Source organism: Schistocerca cancellata, chromosome 5 (assembly GCF_023864275.1).
Source record: "Schistocerca cancellata isolate TAMUIC-IGC-003103 chromosome 5, iqSchCanc2.1, whole genome shotgun sequence".
Classification (NCBI taxonomy): domain Eukaryota; kingdom Metazoa; phylum Arthropoda; class Insecta; order Orthoptera; family Acrididae; genus Schistocerca; species Schistocerca cancellata.
In genome coordinates, this window is record NC_064630.1 from 126,219,332 (window position 1) to 126,244,553 (window position 25,222).

The 25,222-nt window shown below is 40.2% G+C and overlaps 1 protein-coding gene across 3 annotated transcripts in view; it reads right to left on the bottom strand.

Annotated features, from left to right (window-relative positions):
• Positions 1 to 5,416: 5,416 nt before the first annotated feature.
• Positions 5,417 to 25,222, bottom strand: part of LOC126188214 (ovarian-specific serine/threonine-protein kinase Lok-like) — a 221,526-nt gene continuing 201,720 nt past the window's right edge. Inside the window, exons 8-10 of one of the 3 annotated variants that reach the window (XM_049929766.1) lie at positions 14,533 to 14,880; positions 5,788 to 5,990; positions 5,417 to 5,701 (exon numbers count right to left, since the gene is read on the bottom strand). In XM_049929766.1, coding sequence (XP_049785723.1) covers positions 5,823 to 5,990; positions 14,533 to 14,880 — 516 coding nt within the window. In that variant the 3' untranslated portion in view covers positions 5,417 to 5,701; positions 5,788 to 5,822. Of the gene's footprint in view, positions 5,991 to 14,532; positions 14,881 to 25,222 lie in introns of all 3 variants that reach the window. The other 2 variants (XM_049929765.1, XM_049929767.1) reach the window with 2 other exon arrangements.

The following is a 25,222-nucleotide window of genomic DNA, read 5'->3' on the forward strand; positions in this document are numbered from 1 at the left end:
CAGCTCACACTGGACCTCCGTGAGTAGCCACACTTTAATTACAACCACGTAGTATAACAAGTGACCAGGAAATTACCTTTTCTTGTGGTCACTGATCCATCTGTAGAAGATATTTTTTGGCTTGATGCCTATTTGTCTTTATGTTTTTTCTGTTTAGTATACTGTTAATACTATCTAGCCTTCAGTGTCATATACAGAAATTTATTACTTCCCAGTTCATGCCATTATTTGAGCCTTTCTAGGGACAGCCTGGAATTTACAGTGCTGTTTCATTTTTAAAGTCTGTCAGAGATCTTTGGCCCTTCAAGCTGAAGTGAAATTGAAATTGGAATTAAGACAGGTTAGAACAACTGCAAACACTGTTACCTACTTCCTTTAGTCAATGGGGCTCTCCAGCAGATGTCGTACAGCATCCCATGCATGTGATAACCTTTAACTTACTGTCAATGCTCAAAGGGAAGTTGGTTCCTACTCCCTTCCCCAGAACAATGAGCTCTTTTCTAAATTAGATGGTGGCCAATTCTTTTCATAAACTGATGTAATAGAGGCTAATTCCCAGATTCCGTTGGCTGTGGAGCCCAAGATGGCAGTTATCCCCCAATGCAACTATTTTGACAAAATCATGGTTACAGGTTCCACAAACAAAGACACAATTTACTTCCTGTTTTCATATTCCTTGTACATTGTCTGTCCTCTGAATCAGTTGTGCTGAAAGGGTGCTCCTTTTCAATGGCCCCAGGCTTTTTAGCAGGCATTTCAAATTCTGAAACTTACCTATAGTCAATACCTTATTTAATGATGTATTTAACGATGTATCAGCCTCAGTTGCCACTGATTTTGGAAAAAGGGTCTCTCTTCCCATGGCATCAGTGTCATCTTGTCCCATAAATGTCACACGGTTCAGAAAGGACTACAGCATTTGTTTGCAAAACCTTAAATCAGGCTCAAGAACATTACGCATGAATGGAGAAGGATCACTGTCTTTCATTATTGAAACACACAGATTCCGCATTTTGCTTTATGGAAACAAGTTTTATTTAGTTACTGATCACAAGTCTTTGGTCTCTTTGTTTGAGCCAAATTCTAAACTGCCAGAATGAATGGCTCAGAATCTTCATCATTGGGCCTTGTACGAGTACTTATCAAATTAACTGTACTCCATACATTTTCACACATCCCATCAACATTATAATGTCTTTATGGATCCAGATTTGCAATTTGATAATCAGGGAGTTGTCTGTTTTTAGACTGACTCCCAATTTGAACTTTTTTTGAGTACTCCCTGATGAATTCTAGGACTATTGCAGCAATTTCATGGCGGGATTGCAGTGTGTTTTCCAGCATGTCTGAACAGAGTGGCCCATCTAACTGCAGGGCTGAGTCCCACAGGACTTCACTGTCTTTTTTCATATGAAGCTACTAGAGCCCTCCAAGTGCATGGCTTATCCATGTGGCCCTCATGCACCTGTGACATGTGAGAGAGGGAGCACGAATACAGTTCGTGAACATTGGTGGAAGTTACTGAAGGCTATCAATGCTAGTGACAGCCATCTGAGTGCCTGTACATGGGCCACGAGGCTGGCACAGTGCATGAGCACTTGTTTGCAGCTACATGGGTTTCATGCACCTGAATTCAAGTGGTCATAGGCCACAAATTCACAGTGTGCGCTTGGGCGATGCACATCACTTGCCACCAGAGTTTGGCAAAATTTTTGCAAATGACAAATAACAAGACAGATGTAAATTATTATTTGTTATTAATGACTTACAAATAATATTTGAATGAAGCAATGGAAAACCCAGGATGGAATGTAACAATATTTGAAAAGGAAAGTTGCTACTCACCATGTTGCAGAGATGCTGAGTTGTAGATAGGTATAAAAACTTTATTTGATTTTCACAGATTTGTCATTGTGACAAGAAAATACATTCTACACATGGAGAGAGGATATTGGTGCGTTATACCTCCTGAATTTGTCTTTATTTCGATAATGATATAAGATATCCAAATCACAATCCTCTTAAGCAAAAATTGAAAATGAATCAATTCCACTGAAGTTTTTGGCAAATAATTCAATGTGATTCCTTATCTTCACTTCTCAAATCACAATCCAAACAAAAATCTTCTTTTTATGTTATAACATATTTGAAACTTGTCACCTGATTTCTTTGAAATTTCTTTGACTGTTATATGATTGTAGTTGGAAGCTATGCTTGGTCATGGACTGCAGTACAGGTGAGCTATGATAGAAAAGTTGCCAGTGAATTGCAGTATTATGAACTCTTTATGTACTCAAACTCGGTGTTTCTTATGAAATTTTTGAGTCTTAAAGCTCTGTTTAACTGCAAAGATGCATCTTGGATCAAAAAACTATTCCATATTCTAATGGCAAGCTGGCTCAAAATTAATCTTTGGACATCCAGCAACATTCCACAGACATTTTTGGAGTTCTTTGCATTTTAGGTCTATTTATGTTAATCATTATAACCAGAGTTCTAACTTTGTTCACTCAATTTGTGTCACTACAAATAAGAGAGACTGCATATTGATATCAACATGATACCCATATCCAAAAGTGTTAGCAATCTTGGTGCAATGGAGAAAGGTGCTGCAGATTAAGAGTTTCTGTTAGCTACATTCTCACCTTTGGCTGCTTACATAGAGAATTTCCACAAGTTAGCAGGGCAAGAGGAAGTACTGGCAAGTGAAGAGTCAGTTGAATTGGGCTGTATTGATAGTGTAACTGCTAAGGTTATCCTGAATACTACATTGCTGAACTAGGCTTGGTGGTGTGCCCTTAACTTTCTCCTGAGTCTGAATTGACTTATACAGCCAGTGAGAAGGGGGCCAATGTTCATTTCACAAAACAACAATGGAACTTAACTTGGCATTTTTTTTTCATTGATTGAGATGAATAAAGTGATAAGCAACATAAAAAAAATCATAGGACCAACAGGGGATCGACTGCAAAAGTTTTAGTTTTGTAGTTAGGAACTTCTTTTTCTTTCTTTGTCCTCCTGTCATTCTATTTACCTGTTTCTTCATGATTTTTCATCACCATTACTCTGCAGATTAACCCACTGAGATACCATGGCACATTTATGTCAGACCATTGACAAGTCATTTATAAAAGAGAAACTGCACTGAGCCAAGGGAGTAACAACTAGTCACAGACTTCGACACAAAAAGTAAACATAGAAAATACAATTGCTTTCCATGTCCTTCATTATTGAAGTTACAAATAATTTATTCAAGAATAAATTTGCTTGAATGATCTTCGTATTTGAATAATTATCCAGATAGAAATTTATTCAAATAATCCCTATCTCTGCCTACCATTACACCTTACGCTTCCTTTCTCTTTCTGCTCACAGCAGTTCATATTATCAACTGCAATGAGACCCATTAGTTCATTTACTTGATTTACTCATGCAATCGTGTAGATCCCTAGCCGTGTGGCCCTGGTGGCCACACAGCTGTTACCCAGCACTTGGTGAGTGAGCACCACGTGATACTGAGTGAGGGAACCTCCAGCCATGTGCTCTGCAGGCTTGTGCATGGTGAGTGATGTAGATAAACTCTACTCATGCAGATTTACCATATGGAGGCAGTGGTCTAGAGGCAACCCTCTCCCGATTTGCCAAGGCATTCTGCTGCTGACACAGGATGATGACAGTTGTCAGGGGTGTTACAGTTCGTCAGTCAGTCTCACTGGAGGACCTGTCACAAGAAACAGGTCACCCAGTGCTACATGTAGTGTCAGACACACCAGCCAGCAACTCCACAGTTGTTTCCCTTGGCTAGACTTGATTCAACTGTAGAACTCCCTCCACAGGGATTTTGCCAGACCTTTCATGGGAGCCAGATGGCTCATCCTTGTAGATTCTTTTTCCCATGTTCTACACATCTTCAAGTTGCAGCATATAATGACAACTACTTTTACCAGGGCCATGGAGAAAGTTTATCTATCAAAGGTACCTGCCTTTTTCTTTCTTTTTTCCTCCTGTCATTCTATTTACCTGTTAGTAGAGCCTTAGTTTACGGTGGCTGCCTTCTGGGGATTTTGCACCTGTAATGGCACTAGGCACATTATGGCTCCTCCATTTTCATCTCTTCTCCAACAGCTTAATGGAACATTTTGTCCACACCTTTAAGACCCAAATGTCATTTGCTACGACAGCCATGTGTGAACCAGCTGTCTCGGTGCTGTGCAGGTTTCCTGCAGAGTGACAAACATAAAGTCCCCAGTCCAGTGGAGTTGCTGCATAGGCATCCCCACTGAATGTGCTTCACCTTTTCTTTTTATTTTTTTTTTATTTTTACCACTGTTTGCTTTAGTTAAAGAAGAAGCAATGACTTTTCGTATGGGCACTCTTGTCTGTGTATGCACCTTTGGGTGGATCTGGGCGATTGATTTCAAAGTTTGCAGCAGCCTCACACAGTTTTCCAAAAGAATAATTTCAACCACCTCCACATCTAGCATGCTGTAAAACCAAAGTTTCATAGGCCATAACATTCAGAGGAAGAGGAGAAACCTATTGCTACAGTGTTTAATCCTAAATGTCTTTCATACATTGGTGAAAATTTTGAGAATACTCAGGAAATATAGTGTCAACTGTATATTTTGGTGTCAACTGTATATTTTGATAGCCACCAAGATGAAGGACTTGTTGAGTCTGTTAAGGACGACCTAGGACTCCAAAAACCAGAGGTCTGCTGCATACTGTGCCAATGTAGGATAATGTACAGAGCCCAGATAATCAAGACGATGGAGAAAAGAGCACATGTGTCACACAGATAAAGAATAACCAACAGTCAGCTTTCACAGAGCACTGTATGAGTTATGACGACACCCAAGTTATTAATACAGGCCAACAGATTCTAGGATTACATTTTAAAAGAATCTGTAGAGATCTGATTGCATGATGAAATAATTAATAAAGAGAGTATTTTCCAACTAAGTTGTGATCGACAGCTGGTGGGAAGGAAGGAGATACATAAGAATATGCTTAGTGGAAGATAGTCAGTTGTTAGGACTACTTAAAGATGTCTAGTCAGTTTGCCAAAATATCACACCACTTGTATGATGCCGCATTGCTGAATACCCGAGAACATTTCAAAATAATCATGTGCTGGAAAAGCCTAAAAATGAAGAATATACAAAACCTTGCCACCATAGTCAGGATTTTATAATGCAACTTACACTTTCTAACAGACTTTTGTTAGTTTCTAAAAACAAAATGTGCTGTTTTTTAATATGGTTATGGTTCTTAAAAGAGCAATTCATTCAGGAAAAATATAAATTTACAAAGTGACAGAACTGCAGTATGATGTGGGATTGGGAAATCCTCTGATCCAAATGTCTTAGCTTTTCTGTTCCAGACTGCAATTATTTTATTTGAAGAAAATAAAACAATTCCCAATTTCAGTATAATTATTTATTAAAATTTAATCATAACTTAACCTAAAATATATTGCAAACTTTTCATTTGAAAATAATAATGGTGATATGTAATTCACAACCTTCACAAAAGACATTGCGTTCTGCACAAGGATAGTCAATTCCCTATCCTCCATTTATTTACAATGAGCAATAACTGAATGAAATAGGAACTAAACTCATATATATTGTGAAATATTTGTTGAAGTCTTTGGTCTTTGGAGACGTATTGGTGGTTTCAAACACTTTCACAGTAGAACCTTTTACAACGTGTCCTGCAACAGTACTATAAAGTCTTTGGTCCTTGGAGATGTATTGGTGGTCTCAAACACTTTCACAGTACAACCTTTTACAACGTGACCAGCAACAGTACTATATTTTTTAAAGTTTTCTTACAGGTTTTAAATTCTTCTTTACATTAATCAGCATAGTATTCTCAGTTTTCTTTGGAGGTCTGTATTCTGGTGACTGTCTGTATTGCATAGCTACTGGTACTTTGGGCCCATCTGCTTCCCTTCTCTTTTCTGGTTCAACTTTCCTTGGACTTTCCTGTAACAACGGAAGTATTTGCAGCAGCAAGTCAACAAGACAAACATGAAATTGAAACAGTGATACATAAAAACAAAATGCACTGAAATAATCTAGTGTTATTCAGATTCTTTGTTCTACAATAATAAAATAATTCTGACAGTTACCTAGAAAGAAGATTACTAATCTCAGGAAACTGGTGAAATACAGGGAATCTAGCACAATATTCACTCAGCATTTATGAAAAGGATAGAGTGCTACTCACCATAAAGACAACGTATTAAGTTGCACACACACACACACACACACACACACACACACACACACACACATTTATATGCTACTGTATGAGCCCTAATTTGACTTATCTTTGAGGTCCATATGGACCCATCAAGAAGGTTAGGAAAGTACTTTTGCTAGAAAGAGCAGATAAGCAGTTGTTAGCATCCCACTTAAACAATGAATGGATATCATTTAGTTCCCACATGATGGACATAGAGGAATTATGGACAAAGCTTACCAGACTGTAAATCACACTCTGGAGAAGAAAGTGCCAAGTAAGTGGATTAAAGACAAAAAAGACCCACTGTGGTTTAAAAACAAAATCCGAAAAATGCTGAGGAAGTAGAGATTATTGCATTCTTACTTCAAAAAAGAGCATGCAAATGATGATACGCAAGAGTTAATAGAAATTTGTGCATCTGTAGAAAAACTGAAGCATGAAGCATAAGTATTCCACTGTCACAACTTAGCGAAAGATCTTCTTCTAGTCACTTGTTGACCAGTCTGATGTGGTAATAGAAGAGAGTAACAGGAAAGCAGAATCTTTAAGTTTCACATTTAGGAAATCATTCTTGCTGGAGGACAGTACGAACATATTGTCATTTAACTGTTGCACAGATTCCTGTACAGAGGGAATAGTAGCAGGCACTCCTGGCACAGACAAGCAACTGAATGAATTGAAAATAAATAAGTCACCAGGTCTAGGTGGAATCCCAATTTTGTTTTACAGAGAGGACTCTACACCAGTGAACCCTTATTTTGCTTGGATGAAGAGCAAAAGGCAGCTTCCATATGCCTAGGTTTCCAGAAAGCATTTGACGTGGTGCCCCACTGCAGGCTGTTAACAAAGGAACAAGCAAATGGAATAGGTTAACAGATATGTCAGTGGCTCTACGATTTCTGAAGAAATAGAACCCAGTTTGTTGTCATCGATGGAAAGTATTCATTAGAGACAAGTGTCTCATCAATGGTGCCCCAGGGAAGTATGCCAGGACAGCTCTTATTCTCTACATACATAAATAATCTGACAGACAGGGTGAGCAGAAATCTGCAGATGTTAGCTGATGGCATTGTGGTGTATGGGATGGTGCCATTATTGAGCGACTGTACAGAAACACAAGATGCCTGACACAAAATTTCTAGTTGATTTGATGAATGGCAGCTTGCTCTAAATGTAGAAACATGTAAGTTACTGCAAGTGAGTAGGAAAATAATCCCACAATGTTCAAATATAACATGAGTAGTCAGCTGTTACGCCCAGTCATGTTGATTCAATATCTAGGTGTAAAGTTGCAAAGCAACGTGAAATGGAACGAGCACATAAGGCCAGTAGTAGGGAAGGAGGATATTCAACTTTGGTTTATTGGTAGAATTTTAGGAAATTTCAATTTATCTATAACTCATCTATAACGGGGACCACATATAAAACAATATTGTGACCCATTCTTCGGTACTGTTCGTGTGTTTCGGATTCCATCCACGTCAGATTAAAAAAGATATTGAAGCAATCCACAGGTGAGCTGCTATATTTGTTACTGGTAGGTTCAGTTAACACACAAAATAATGGTGATGCTTTGTGAACTCAGGTTATATTCTCTGGATGGAAGACAACATTCTTTTCGAGAAACAATATTGAGAAAATTTAGAGAAATGGCATTTGCTACTTACTACAGAACAATTCTACTGCTTCAATCACATATTTCACATATGGACCTCAAAGATAAGTCAAATTAGGGCTCATACAGTAGCATATAAATAGTTGTTTTTCCCTCATGTGGGAACTAAACGATATCCATTCATTGTTTAAGTGGGATGCTAACAACTGCTTATCTGCTCTTTCTAGCAAAAGTACTTTCCTAACCTTCTTGATGGCTGTATTAACTTTGGTAACTATTGTCGCTGCAGTCATATCGTGATCACTAATCCGTGCCTCTATACTGACACCATCAACAAGGCCAGGCCTCTTGGTAACTATGAGGTCTAAAATAACTCTATTACTTGTTGACTGTCAAGCTAGATGCTCGAGACAGTTTTCAGAAAACATGTTCGTAACTACTTCACAACACTGTCTGTCTGTAACACCTGCAATGAATCCATAGATGCCCCATTCGATACTCAAAAACTGAACTAAACTCCTCCCGAACAGGCCATAAAGACCCAACGATACCGACCGTCCGCCGTGTCATCCTCAGCCCATAAGTGTCACTGGATGCGGATATGGAGGGGCATGTGGTCAGCACACCGCTCTCCCAGCCATATGTCAGTTTCCAAGACTGGAGCCACTACTTCTCAATCAAGTAGCTCCTCAGTTTGCCTCACAAGGGCTGAGTGCACCCCCCTTGCCAACAGCATGGTCACCCATCCAAGGGCTAGCCCAGCCTGACAGTGCTTAACTTCGGTGATCTGACGGGAACCGGTGTTACCACTGCGGCAAGGCCGTTGGCCCATTCTATACTCAGTACTTTAAAATCACCTCCAACGAGTATTGCATGACTGGGGTAATTTCACACTAATGAACTTAAACTTTCTTTGAATGATTATATAACTGTTACAGTGGAATTGGGGTTCTATAATGTTGTTTTGTTTTGTTTTGATCAAGTAAATATGCGTAATTTTCAGCATGTGGAAGATAAACTAGTTCCAATCAGAGAGCTGTTGAACTTTTCTCTCCAAGTGAGTTTGTTATAGTTGGCACATAGTTTGTGTCTTTCAGTGGGAATTGCTCCTTTAGGCAGTACAAATCCATTAAACCTGCAAAATATGGATTAAAATATTTGCTCTTGTTGATGCTAAGACTGACTATGCAATTAATTTGGAACCATATGTTGGACAGCAGTCTGAAAAAAAGTTTCATGTCAGTAATGCTGCTAGCGGGTGAAATTATTTCTGTAACAATTAGGAATGTAACAGGACAACTGGTTCAGCAGTGTGAAGTTAGCTCAGACAATGTCAGAAGAAAAGAAATTCACATACATGAGGATGATGAGAAAAGAAGAAGAGATCTTCCAAAATAAATGCTCCCAAATAAGGACAAAGACAGATACTCTTCAGTGTTTGCTTTCATTAGCAAATGCACTCTTGTGTCATATTGGCCAAAGAAAAATAAAACTGTACTCACTACATAAACCATGTATCATGATGGTGCAATTGATGATGATGCTGATGATAATAATTATTACTGTTATTATTTTGTATGGCCCAGTGGCCTGCTGCAAGTTTTTGAATTGGATGTGATTTCAGCTACTTGCAAGGTCCTATCCTACACCATTATCCAACAGGAGAAAGGCAAAAGTACTGATGATGAGCAGAAAACCGAAATTACCACATTTCATCATCACACAAAACTGGAGTCAGTCTAGTAGATCAGTAGTGCCAGAAAATGATGGGGCTAGGACCACAAGAAGATGGCCTGTGGTGATATCTTTTGACCTTCTGAATATATGTGCAGTGAATGCACTTTGTAATCTGAAAGTCAATAGCAGTTTGATCAGTTGTTGCACAGGAGCTTATTGCCAGGGAAATGATTAAACCTCAGGAACAACACCAATGCTCTATTCCAAGTTCTATTGGAAATGAGGAAGGGTCAACCATTACGTGGTGTTGAGAAAGAGAGACTGGTTGAGCCTGAGAATCCATTGAGCTCCAGAGGACGTTGTCATGATTGTTGAAGAAGCATGTCATTCTTAATGTTGAGAAGTCTTCAGACATAAAAGTAACTTTGGACATACCCCAAAGGAATGTTATAATTCCATAACTTTTTACATTATATACAAATGACGTAGTAGACAACATCGGAAATTACAGGAGATTTTTCGCGGATGATGCTGTTTTACAGAGAGACATTGCAACACAAGAAAAGTATAGCGAAATGCAGGAAGACCTGCAAAGGATTGACACTTCATGGAGGGAGTGGCAACTGACCCTCAACATAAACAAACGTAACCTATCACATATACAAGATAGAAAGACCCATTATTGTATGATTACACAATTTCAGAATAAGCCCTGACAGCTGTTACTTCCATAGAAATCTTAGCGTATGCATATGGAGTGATGTAAAGTGGAACAACCTCTTAAAACTAATAGCAGGAAAGACAGATGCCATAGAGATTCATTGGCAGAATTCTCAGGAAACGTAGTCCACCAACAAAGGAGGCAGCTTAGAAAATCCTTGTGCAACCAGTACTTCAATACTGCTCATCAGTATGGGATCCATACTACATAGGATTGATAGGGGAAGTAGAGAAGATACTACAGGAGTATATTGGTTACAGTTTCAATTAGTAAGCACTAGAGCATCATAGAATGGATCAACCAACTCCACTGGCAGATGCTGCAAGAGAGGCATTCTGCATCAAAGTGTGGTTTACTGTTAAAGTTCTGAGAACATACATTCCTAGAAGAGTCAACAAATACTTACTTCCTCCTATGTATGTCTTGCAAAAGGACCATGAAGATAAAATTAGAGTTATTTAAGCCGACTTGGAGGCTTGCTGGCAATTGTTCTCCCCACAAACCATTTGCGGCTAGAACAGCAGAGGTGGGAAGTGACAGTGGTACACAAAATATGCTCCACCACACACACCAAAAAGCGGCTAATGGAATATAGGTGTAAATGTAGAAGAGTATGAGAGAAAGCTACAAGGTAGTGGTACTTGAAATGTAAGAGATAGATAGATGGAGAGCATCACAAAAAGATTGCTTGGAGTAAGTGTAGGTGTCATGAAAAAAGTCCATTATATTCAGAACCTAACCTACAATAAGAAATCGCTTTCCACCAGAGCCAAACTATGCCACTAACAAACAGTTGTTCTTCCAGAAGTGCTATATGTATTTGAGACAGCATTAACAATGAATATCATTCAAAAAATGGAATATTGAGGAAAATATTTGGCCCAAGATTGCCAACAGAATGTGGACATGCTAAAGTTCAGAATAATTGTATTCCTTGATGGTACAACTTAGTTCCATTGGATGGAAAAGATGTTTGAAATTCTCTGATATAACACAAACAGCATAGTGAACGCATTATTGTGGCCAAGATAGACACGAAGCCCACGCCTACTACAGTAGTACAAGTTTATATGCCAACTAGCTCTGCAGATGACGAAGAAATTGAAGAAATGTAGGATGAAATAAAAGAAATTATTCAGATAGTGAAGGGAGACGAAAATTTAATAGCCATGGGTGACTGGAATTCGGCAGTAGGAAAAGGGAAAGAAGGAAACATAGTAGGTGAATATGGATTGGGGGTAAGAAATGAAAGAGGAAGCCTCCTGGTAGAATTTTGCACAGAGACAACTTAATCATAGCTAACACTTGCTTCAAGAATCATAAAAGAAGAATCATGGAAGAAGCCTGGAGATACTGACAGGTTTCAGATAGATTATATAATGGTAAGACAGAGATTTAGGAACCAGGTTTTAAATTGTAAGACATTTCAAGGGGCAGATGTGGGTGCTGACCACAATCTATTGGTTATGAACTGTAGATTAAAACTGAAGAAACTGCAAAAAGGTGGGAAATTAAGGAGATAGGACATGGATAAACTGACTAAACCAGATGTTGTACAGAGTTTTAGGGAGAGCATAAGGGAACAATTGACAGGAATGGGGGAAAGAAATACAGTAGAAGAAGAATGGGGAGCTTTGAGGGATGAAGTAGTGAAGGCAGCAGAGGATCAAGTAAGTAAAAAGACGAGGGCTAGTAGAAATCCTTGGGTAACAGAAGAAATATTGAATTAATTGATGAAAGGAGAAAATTTAAAATTGCAATAAATGAAGCAGGCAAAAGGGATACAAACATCTCAAAAATGAGATCGATAGGAAGTGCAAAATGGCTAAGCAGGGATGGGTAGAGGACAAATGTAAGGATGTAGAGGCTTATCTCACTGGGGGTAAGATAGATACTACCTACAGGAAAATTAAAGAGACCTTGGAGAAAAGAGAGCCACTTGTATGAATATTAAGAGCTCAGATGGAAACCCAGTTCTAAGCAAAGAGGGTAAGGAGAAAGGTGGAAGGAGTATATAGAGGGTCTATACAAGGGTGATGTACTTGAGGACAATATTATAGAAATGGAATAGGATGTAGATGAAGATGAAATGGGAGGTATGATACTGCATGAAGAGTTTGACAGAGCACTGAAAGACCTAAGTCGAAACAAGGCCCCAGGAGTAGACAACATTCCATTAGAACTACTGACAGCCTTGGGAGAGCCAGCCCTGACAAAACTCTGTCATCTGGTGAGCAAGATGTATGAGACAGGTGAAATACCCTCAGACTTCAAGAAGAATACAATAATTCCAATCCCAAAGAAAGCAGGTGTTGACACATGTGAAAAGTACTGAACTATCAGTTTAATAAGTCACAGCTGCAAAATACTAACGCGAATTCTTTAAAGATGAATGGAAAAACTAGTAGAAGCCGACCTCGGGGAAGATCAGTTTGGATTCTGTAGAAATGTTGGAAGACGTGAGGCAATACTGACCTTACGACTTATCTTAGAAGCTAGATTAAGGAAAGGCAAACCTACATTTGTAGCATTTGTAGACTTAGAGAAAGCTTATGACAGTGTTGACTGGAATATTCTCTTTCAAATTCTGAAGATAGCAGGGGTAAAATACAGGGAGCGAAAGGCTATTTACAATTTGTACAGAAACCAAATGGCAGTTATAAGAGTCAAGGGGGCATGAAAGGGAAACAGTGATTGGGAAGGGAGTGAGACAGGGTTGTAGCCTTGCCCTGATGTTATTCAATCTGTATATTGAGCAAGCAGTGAAGGAAACAAAAGAAAAATTCGGAGTAGGTATTAAAATCCATGGAGAAGAAATAAATACTTTGAGGTTCGCCGATGACATTGTAATTCTGTCAGAGACAGCAAAGGATTTAGAAGAGCAGTTGAACAGAATGGACTGTGTCATGAAAGGAGGATATAAGATGAACATCAACACAAGCAAAATGAGGATAATGGAATGTAGTCGAATTAAGTCGACTGATGCTGAGGGAATTGGATTAGGAAATGAGACACTTACAGTAGTAAAGGAGTTTTGCTGTTTGGGGAGCAAAATAACTGATGATGGTTGAAGTAGAGTGGATATAAAAGGTAGACTGGCAATGGCAAGGAAAGTGTTTCTGAAGAAGAGGAATTTGTTAACATCAAGTATAGATTTAAGTGTCAGGAAGTCGTTTCTGAAAGTATTTGTATGGAGTGTAGCCATGTATGAAAGTGAAACATGGACGATAAATAGTTTGGACAAGAAGAGAATAGAAGCTTTTGAAATGTGGTACTACAGAAGAATGCTGAAGATTAGATGGGTAGATCACATAACTAATGAGGAGGTATTGAATAGGATTGGGGTAAAGAGAAGTTTGTGGCACAACTTGACTAGAAGAAGGGATCGGTTAGTAGGACATGTTCTGAGGCATCAAGGGATCACCAATTTAGTATTGGAGGGCAGCGTGGAGGGTAAAAATCGTAGAGGGAGACCAAGAGATGTATACACTAAGCAGATTCAGAGGGATGTAGGTTGCAGTAGGTACTGGGAGATGAAGAAGCTTGCACAGGATAGAGTAGCATGGAGAGCTGCATCAAACCAGTCTCAGGACTGAAGACCACAACAACAACAACAACAACACAAATGGACAAAGTATGCTTAACCAAGAAAACCTTCAACAACTTAAATGAGGAATTTAAAAAAAGGAAGAAGGAAGATACAATGACCAGTCAACACCAAGGATCCCACTAAAATAGTTGTTACACCAAGGATCCCACTAAAATAGTTGTTGACCTACTGGTAACTACAAGGATGGCGTCCAAAGAGAAAATGGACTCTCATACTTGTGAGTTCACATCCAAACAACTAACAGAAAGTGTCTGAAACAAAGAAAAAAAAATGTGGACACTTGAAGAGCAATAGACTCATTGTTACAGGATGAAGAATTGGGAAAATAAAAACAAGTTGATAAAAGTTATCTAGTGGTTCTATGTGCTCTTTAAAATAAATAAATAAATTTAAATACACTTAAAAGTAACTGCTACACTTTTCAATCCACTGCAACACTGCATACAAATAAAAAAAAATACATGGATGAAAAACAAAAAGTTTGTTCATTAACCAACACTGCAACAGTAATGATAAATGTTCATAATGCTAGAACATATTATTTCAAATATAATAGCTTGTAATTACCATACACCCTCTTACTTTGCAATCAGCTGATAGCTTAATGGTCTCGTATCATAAGAAGCAAAGAATTATAAAAGTTTTCATCATTGGTACCTTACGTTCAGGGGCCATTTCCAGGGCAAGATTGGCAGGTTTCTCTGGAACGTTTCTATTGTAGCCCTTGTTCATGAACTGCAATACACCTCGTGGCTTTGGAAGAGGCCTTTCATTTCTTGCCTCCTTTATTGGTGAAACATTTGGCTGGCTCTTATTTTCGTCCTTCTGTTGTAATCTAGTTGGCAGTTTTAAATTCCAACTGAAACGTCTGTGCTCCTCTGGTACCTTTAGTTTCTGTTCTGATATTTTTAAACCAGATTCTCCTGATGGAGCAGACATCTTACGTTCCCTTTTAGGTTTATTTTTGCCAAGTATTCTGTCAGCAGTTTCCTGCATCTCTTTATCCTATAAATGAAAAGAAAGTCCTTAGAAATTTGTTACACAGGCCACAGTTACAGTACCAGGAGATCTGTCAAAATGATGTGACTGTATCACAGCTACATTTTATCTGAAACCATTCTCTGCATAGTGGCATTTACTCCTTATTATATTATCCACAGAAAAGGTTTAATTTACAATTATACAGTATGTCATTTTTTATTTGTGGCACTATGTGAGTACTGCAAAAATAAAAAAAAATAAAAAATCTACCAAAGGCAGCAAGCACCAAAAATAGCCTTAATCTAAAGATTTCGAGAACCTATATTCCACCTGCAAAAAAGTTCCTCTATCAACTATATATGTGTGTATTACATAAATTATTAGAAGGCATCAGATTGTTGCAGCACGTTTGGTCTGGCATTGTCATGTTGAAGGAAGTGCTCCATGTGTGGATGGTTAGAAACTCGATTGCAGGATGCTGTTTCTCATGCATCAACATAGTTTCTTTATATGTTACCATAATACACACCACAATTCAAACCCCTCTTATGGCACAGGGTTGCAGCTTGTGTCAGCAAAGCGGGAAAGTCAACTGAGTAACATGCACGATGTGTAATACCTCAAATGAATTGAGAACAGAACAAAAAATTTGGTGGCATTACTTTTTAGCATGCCCTCATAAAAATGTTTGTATGTTCCACATGTCCTCCTAAATCACTTGATCAATTTCAACCAAATGTGTAACACATGTAATTTACTGTCTGCAAAGAAAAACTGTGTGAGTAAGAAACACCTACCTTCCACATGGGTGGCGTGGGAGTTAAAATGGGCCAATTTAAACCAACTTTTATGTTTATGCATGTCACATTATGTGTATAAAAATACTGTTTGTACATCTGTGAATGGGAGGGAGGGGGGCAAAGACCATGACATATAGGCACATCAGCGTATGCTCTTCATTGTGTCAATAAGGTCATGAAAATGAGCACTGCAGTTAAGCCGGTAATTTTGTCGATGTGTTTTGTGACCTAAGACTAAAAGGCTGAATACAACAGATAAATTTAGCTACCTCTCTGGAGTCGTATGGTGTAAAACAGCTGAGAATGAGACACACATATGTCTAACAATAACATAAATTCCTGGATGAAATAATACATAAAATAAGGGAAAGACAACCTCTCACCTTTGGTAAACTGATGTGTGGAGTATGGAAACATGCTAACATGAAATAGTATTTACACTAGCTTTCTAGCTGTTGCCCTTATTCTAGCAGGAATATGCACAATCACACACACAAGCACATGCACTCTCCCACAGTCATGGTGAGATTGAGTTTTGATTATCAATTATAGAGAGCATTTCACTGGGAAGATGGAGGTGGGGAGAGAGTGGAGAAGGATGAGACACAAAGTTTTAAATCATCAGATACTATAAAATCAGATACTATAAAATCAACCCCTCAAAAAGTAAAATAGGGGTAATGGAACGTAGTCTGACTCAATCAGACAATCCTTAGGGAATTAGAATGGGGAAGGAGACACTAAAAGTAATAAATGAGTTTCACTATTTGGACAGAATAATAACTGATGAGTCAAGGAATAGTGATATGGCAGTGGAGAGAAGTGTGAGCAGTAAAAACTTGGTAGGGTGACCAACAAATGTGAGTTACCATAGTTATGCAGCAATGAAGAAACTTTCAAATGATGGCCTAATAAGGGGAGCTGCATCAAACTACTATTGGACAGAAGCCCACAACACAACACAAACTATAAATGAATATTTTCCTGCAAATTATGACAATTTGAAAACTTACTTCTTACATGATAACTGTCTCCAACTCACGTTTCCAGTACAAAAAAAAAATAAAAAATAAATATAACATTCACCTTCACAAGAATCACTGTGCAAAGAGAAATTTGAGCAAACAGAATTTACATGAAGGACATTTGAAATGCACCTTGTCTCATAATTTGTGTAAATATGACCACTATGCTTGTAAATTGTGTGAAAAAAATTTAAGTTACTTTAAACTGCAACACAACTGCACAGCATGTAATGGAACTGGTCAGTGATACATTCATTCATAGTGTACAATATGGTACAAATAACAGTCACCACCTGATCCAATAACGTTTACACACAATACTAATTTTTTATTTTCACTTAAAATCAAACAGATGGTAAAGTATATTTCATTTATATTCCATTGTGAAAATTAATAATGAAAAGTTGTTTCAGACAGAAGATTGTATTTTATAGTTTTGTAAACATCTGTTATTATTATTATTATTATTATTATTATTATTATTATTACTATTATTATTAATAATAATATTGTTACCGCTACAGTTTATCGTGATCACTTATAACATTTATAGCATCAGTTATCAAAATTACCAGTTATGTAAAATTGTCTTTGGTTGGATAGATCAATTTAAATCACCATGTTTGTGTAGCTAAATACATCACTGATCTCTTCACCTTTTTGACCAATTGTCCGTAGCTGCGAGGTGATTTTTGTAGAATGTGGTTGAGAGGCACGTGATGTGAGCTGATGTGGTATCGAGGGGAATGTTTTTATTGAAAAGTTTTTGTAATTCAAAGTTTTATGTGTTATGACATATTCTTCAAAACAAAGTATTAAAGGACGTAAACAATTAGGAGAAAAAGTTTCACAACAAATCATTTCTAAAGTCAATGCACATTCACAATTATGATCATGGCTTTCTCTCTTTAAACAGTGAAAATACTGTAGTGGGAAGAGGTAGAAGGCACCATATTAAGACTCATCTGAGCTTTCCAAGTGATTTATTGTTTCCAATCACAGTGCCGTGTTCCTCTCGGTCTGCATCACTGGGTCCCGCAATGCTGAGGACACCACCTCAGCGACCCGTCAAGCGCTCCGCTAATGTGTTGGCCTTGTACGGCCGCATAGTTGCATCAACATCAGGATGCGCTGGCAGCCAACTCAGTAGCCTTTGCCTCTTCTGCCTCAGCGCCACCCGCTGCACGGTGACCCGTGGCGCGATTCCTCACCGGCATGGCTAAGAACGCGTCGACAACGAGCACCCATAATCCGGCATCTGAATCTGCGGCCCTCGCCTCAGGATGCCTCTGGCATGTGTTGGGAGCCAAGATGAATGCCCACGGTAGTGAGCTGTGGAGTGGCCTGCTGCTGGCTGGCTACGGACCCCATGTCGGCATCAGAGGGTCGAACCAGTGACCCGCTGTGTACTGGACCACTGGCTGCTGCTGTGTGTAGCCAGTGGTGTGACATGCCTCACCGTCCAGGACAGCTGTCACACTTGAATGTTATGTTAATGAACTGGCACCTATTTATATGCGGCTGTGCACTTCCGTTTTGCTAAATGTGCCACTTAGCGTCATGTACTCATAACACTTAGGTTGGGCAGCGGGTCCCTTTTGCCTGTGACTTGCACCATGCAAACCCCTGCGTGTACTTTTTCTGGTGGTTCTACACCCTTGTGGCCTCTATTTTACTTTGCAACTGCTGGTGAGCGTAACTCACTGTAAACAGGCCCGCTCCTGGCTGTAACTTGCACGCCCAGAAATATCGCAGCAAAACTGACTTTTCCTATCCCAAACAGTAGTGCCGCTACATTATTCCCCCATTTGGAAAGACCCAGTCCCCGGGTCGACCTTTAACTAACTCTTGTTTGGGTCAGCACCTATGACATATTTCCTTACTTTTAGCAAACTTGAATGTGGTCTAGTGCCCCTTAAAACACATGACATGAAACAGAACGCAAAAATTCCTTACTAGACGACCACTGCTCGATCAACTCCTTACCTACTCGTCTCACGCCCTCGGTATCCAATCCACTGGGACTTGGACTACTCTTGGTTCCCTCTTGGGATTGGCTCTCCACCTGATCAGAAAGAAAACAACACATAACAAAGTTAAAGCTGTGAAGACACTTGGCACAGAGGTGCTCAAAATGATCGTTATTTGCCGTTGCCTTTCCCTATACTAAGCGACATGTTGTGACAAGCTGTTCGGCTGATATCTGCCCCTCTTGCTCTAAAGTGAACTGGTTTATGGATCTCAATAGACCTGGCTCCAGAGTTTGATTTAACAAGGTCAGATTCTGCCTTCGCAAATCTCTAAAGTGGCTTCTGGCCAGTACAGCTGTGGCTGCATAACATTCAATTACGTGACTCCTGAAATTGATGCTGGTAGGTGGAAGGTTGGTCCTATTATGTTACACTTAGTTCCATTGGTTAAAATTCCTCTCCCCTCGAGCTCTATAAATTTGGCTTTGGCAAATACTCACTGCTCAAAACAACTTGCTGCTACTATTAATTTTTCATATGTGGAGAAGATCCGTCGCATCCCGACCCATTGCAAGCTCAATTTTGGCCCCATGATGTCCCTTGGACAGTCTATTTCTTTCCTCCTGACTAAAAATAACTGCACCGCGCGTGTGTCCGGATTGGTGCTTATCACCCTGGCCGGACATACCGTTACCTTCCCTCTATGGCAGCTTCGTAATTCCTCCCTTGTCATCTCAGCATACCGGCTGTTTACTGCGGAGATCAGCAATAACTCCTCAGTATTTTACATCTACAAGCTTGCTCAACGCTCCCCTTCTCAGTGACCTGAGGACAGTGATCACCATCACCCTTCCTCCCTCTTCAAAAAGACTGCTGTCCCCCGCAGGTTATACTAAAATATGTATGCAAAAATACAATGCCTAATTAATCTACGCAAACCCAATGATACATAACAAGAAAACAAGAAAAAAATACAGATACTCTACTACTTTCTGGATTGTAAAGCATACGGTACTTCATGCTGTACTCTAACTTCCTGGTTTTCTCTGTGCTTAACACCTCTCTTCACTCTCTCTTCTTCTTTCCTTCCTGTGACATGCCTGGAATCACATCCGGACAACCCTTAAGTGGCTGCAACCACCCAATGTGTACTATCGTTGTTCTAGTTGGCAGCTGAAGCTTAACATTAATGGGGGATGTGGTTTCAAAAATTGATATGGACCTCGATATCTCGTGAGAAACTTCTTCGTTTTCCCTTTTCACATATAGGGGCTGGACAGCATTACCCATCCTATTGCCCCACTCTATACTGCAGTAAACTTCCTTTCTGCTTCACCACGTCTACCTGCCTTTCCAAAGCCTTCGTATTCGCCTTTTGTACCCATTTCCAAAGATCCTGAATAGTTCTTGCAAATTAACGCACAGATTCACCGGTCCTTTCTGTCTGTAGCCTCACCAATTCATATGGTGACGGTGTTTTTCTCCCTTACACTGCCTCATATGGAGAGAAACCGGTATTTGTATGGATTTTTGCATTATATGTGCATACAATATCCTTAAAATACTCATCCCACTGATGGTGATGAGAATCCACATAAAAACTCATCATCTTCCCGATTGTTTTGTGTAACTGTTCTGTCCTTCCCTTGGCCTGTGGATGCAATGTGCTCATCCTCAACTTCTTTACGTTCAACAGTTTACACAGTTCCTTCATTACATCGGACATGAAGTTGGTCCCTTGGTCAGTAATTATTGTCTCCGGTACACCAAACTTCAAAATCCAGTTGTTTACTAATGCTTGCGGAATCATTTCTGCCTGTTGATTTGGCATAGCCACCATCTCCACATACCTCGAAAAATGGTCTATTATTGTCAGAACGAATCTATTCCCCGATGGCGTTCACCTGCAAGGTCCTAAGACATCAGTCCCCAACATAGAGAATGGACATGTCACTTCCGGCAATCGTTGTAGCTGTATCCATTTCCAACTCAAATGCTGACGCTACTACCCTTGGTCCTAACTTCGTTTTCCTGCACAGAAGACCATTGTACATATTAAATAGCAGCTGTGTCTGATACGATTTACAATCATTGTCTGCATCCTGTAATTATTGTCATGCTGCTAGGTCATAACCTATGACTTCTACTTTTGCCACCTTCCTACTTAGTGCATCCGCATTACCTTGCTTCTTCCCAGGCTTGTGCACCACCTCATAGTCGAATTCACTAAGCCTCACAGCCCATCTAGCGAGTCTAGTGGACGGATCCTTCAACCCCAACAACCACTTCAATGCAGCATGATCTGTTGCTACCCGAAATCTTCTCCCATATAAATAACATTTAAAATATGTGATTCCATAGATTACGCTATGCATCTCCCTCTCTGTTGTTGAGTAATTCCTGTCTGCTGCATTCAACTGCCTAGACACATAAGCTACAGGATGTTCTTTCCCATCAATTTCCTGACTAAGAACACACCCTAATGCTTGATTTGATGCATTGGATGCTAGTATAAACTCCTTTTCAAAATCTGGAAACACAAGAACCGGACTTGATGTTAACACTTCTTTCAGTTTGTCAAACACTTTCTGACACTCTTCTTTCTACTCAAATTTCACACCCTTCCATAACAATCGTGTCAACGGCTGTGCTAAATCTGCAAAACCCTTCCATAACTTTCGATAGAAATTGCGATTTCCGATGAATGACTGCAGTTCCTTAACTGTTTTCAGTTCCCAAAAATCCCTTGCAGCCTGTACCAACTTCGGATCTGTTCACTCTCTGTCATTACTGATAATATCATGCAAATATTTTACTTCTTCTAATGCAAAAAGACACTTCTCTGGCTCAACATCAAATGAGCTGCTCTTAACCTCATAAAGACTTTACTTAACTGCTGTCTATGTTGTTCCATACTACTTGAAAACACTATAGTGTCATCCAAATAGACGAGACACTGCCGTGGTTTCAAACCCCTCAACACACTATGTAGCTGCCTCTGAAATGTTGCCGGAGCATTTTTCAAACCGAATGGTATTTTAATGTAGTGGTAATGGCCTCCACGTGTAGAGAAAGTAGCTTTTGGATGAACCTCTGGAGTCACCTCTAACTGATGATAACCACTTGTCAAATCCATTGTAGAAAACTACTGGCACTGTCCTAAGTGATCCAAAGTCTCCAATATGTTTGGAATGGGGTATGCGTCCATTACTGTCTTATTATTAAGGTATCGGTAGTCAGAGCAGAACCTGTATTTCTTAGTTCCATCCGCAGATTTTTTGGCACAATGACAGGGCCCACTGCCCAGCAACTATTACTATGCTCTATAATACTGTCCGCAAGCTGCTGATCAATGAAATCCTCCACAATCGGCTGCAAATACCTTGGTATTCTGTATGGTTTACAGTAAACAGGTTGTTGAACTAAAGGAGTTGCTGGTCCAGCCCTTGTGGAAAAAAACAAATCCTTAAATTCCCACAATAATTCTTCCATACATTCTCCTTCTCCTCCTTTCAAATGCTTAATTTTGTCATGCAATGCAGTTCTATCGGCAGTTAGTGGTTGATCGCTTCGCCTACCTCTCGAACACCAGTCTTCATCATCTGGCACATCTAAATTTGCTACTAAAGCTCCTTTCCTCAAATTCGCACCTACAGTGCTAAAATTATCCACATTCACAGGTACTACATGCTTGTCATTGCCCTCCTGTATGCGTACAAACTTATTTTTCACAAAACAACCCAATGGACCCAAAACTTCATTATCCTTCAATGGTTCAATAACACATTCTGTACCAACAGGTAGATTCGACTCCACACTTACCCAAAGTGACTTCACAGTGCCACCAGACACACGCTCACGGGAATTAAGTCTTAATGCTAATGTACGCAGTTCAATTGATTTGTTCATTACGTTGAGTGCCCCTCGTGACAGCTCTGCATCGACAACAGTTTCCTCTAGCTGAAATATTCCACCAAGTTCCACAGTTCGTTGTCCAAGGTCAATTTTGGCACGATGTTGATGCAAGAAATCTACTCCTAGAATCATGTCATAGCCCTCGGTTACCCATGGTACTACCTCCATGCATGCATCAAATCGGACTTTCCCTATGCAAAAGTCAACTGTCACTGACCCCAAAGGTGTGACCTCCTTATCCCCCACTCCACAAACCTATAACATGGTGGGTCTAACTTATTTCATCCAATTAAACTCTTAGTAGCCACTGACACTTGTGCCCCTGTGTCCAACAAAACCTTAAACTTTTTATTTCCTACAGGTCCTACCATTGAACATTCCACCTCTGCATACGCATTCATAGCAGTGAAATTAAACGGGAGCTCCCTTAGGTGGGTCTTGGGTCCCCTCTGCCATTTAACGATTGTCGACCTCTACTAACTCCATTTCTCCATCCTCCATGCTGCTGATTTCCACCCCTTCCTCTATTCCTCGGTGACTGGGTACATTGCCTCTGCGCAAGTCCCGTATGACCACGCTTAGGACATTTTATACCTGCTGTAAACACTGTTTGTCTATCACGTACCCCCATTGCCACGTCTATTTCCTCACATTGGGTTGCCGGCTGAATGGCCAAATACAAATCTTTTGGATCCCCTTCACGCACTTTCCTCAATAAATGTGCCAGTAAGCCCCTCAAAAATACATCAAGTGCCCTTTGCTTGGCCTCCTGCAACAGGACACCATTCGCTTCATCGCTCTGACCCAACTCATAAGTGTACTCATTAATTTCTCTTATTCTGTCCACAAATTTCTCTACTGTCTCCCCCTGTCTCTTTTTCATTGTACTCAACCTATCCCTAAAGTACTGAGCGCTATTCTGTTTCTTGTACCTTTGTAAAAGCCCCTACTTCAACTGCTTAAACTGTCCTGCCTTCCTTAAGGCCTCAGAACACCTTACATATGTCTTCACGTCACCCGTTAATCTAATCTCGGCTACATGTAACAACTGTTCGTTCAACCAATCATTCCTCACAGCTGAAGATTCCAAGTCCCCCACAAACAAATGCACATCCTCAGATGCCTTGCCAGAAAATGGAATAATCAAACTCGCGGCAGCTGTCTAAATCTCCTGCTGCGGCATCCTAGGCAACAACGACTGATCCAATGGGGTTTCCCACTCACTTCTAGATGTTATTTTGTTCCTCAACTGCGTATTGTCTGCTGTCAACTGTGTTACCTTTTGCAAAAAAATCCGTACCACTTCTAGTTCCGACACACCTCATGTTCCTGACTCTGCCATTGTGTTGCTTTTGTTCCCCGTTAATCCCGAAACAAAACAATTAAGTACAAAAATAACCCAACTCCTTACACCTCAGTATCATCATACTCAGTAACATCATACTTAGACCAATACAAAATTAATTAAATGCCTCGGGGAAAAAAAAATCTTACTACCCCAAATATACTAACACTCTGACAACAAAAAATATTATGCCCATGCAAAAAATCTACAATAGCTTGCCATGAGCCATACTCAAAAACAAAAAAGAAAGAAAACGTCAAACACTCAAAAGAAAACCTGTCAAAACTCACCACATCCTGTGACTATAATGTAGGCGGTGGGCTTGAACATCGTACTGTACAGACGACGTCCGCTATTCTGACACCAAATCCCACTTCTGACACCAAATGTAGCGAGAAGAGGTAGAACGCACCACATTAAGGCTTGTCTGAGCTTTCCAAGTGATTTATTGTTTGCAGCTACAGTGCCGCATTCCCTCAGTCTGCATCACCAGGTCCCGCAATGCTGAGGATGCCACCTCAATGACCTGTCAAACGCTCTGCTAATGTGTTGGCCTTGTACGGCCGCGGAGGTGTGTGGATGTGAGGATGCGCCAGCAGCCGGCTCAGCGGCCTTCACCTCTCCCGCATCAGCGCCATCTGCTGCGAGGTGACCCGCCGTGCACTTCCTCGTCAGTGTGGCTAAGAACACGGCAACAACGAGCCCCCGCAATCCGGCATCTGAATCTGCAGCCCTTGCCTCAGGATGCCGCCGGTGTGTGTTGGGAGCCAAGACGAGTGCCCACGGTAGCGAGCCATGGAGTGGCTACAGACCCTGTGTCGGCGTCGGAGGGTCGAACCAGCAACCCGCTGTGGACTGGAACGCTGGCGCCCCATCTGCTGCTGTGTGTAGCCGGTGGTGTGACACGCCCCACTGTCCAGGAGAGCTGTCACACTTGAATGCCTTGTTAGTGAACCAGCACCTAATTATATGTGGCTGTGCACCTCTGTTTTGCTAAACACGCCACTCTGCGTCACGAACTCATAACACTTAGATTGGCCAGTGGGCCCCTTCTGCCTGTGGCTTGCGCCATGCAAACTACTGCATGTACTTTTTCCAGTGGTTCTACGCCCCTGTGGCATCTTTTTACTCCACAACTGCTGGTGAGTGTAACTCGCTGTAAACAGGTCCACGCCTGGCTGTAACTTGCGTGCCCAGAAATATTGCACCAGAACTGACTTTTTCTATGCCAAACGTGTAGTGCTCCACTGAGAAACATTGAGAAGACTAAAAAGGACAGACAAAGACAATCAATAAACAATTTTTACAAGT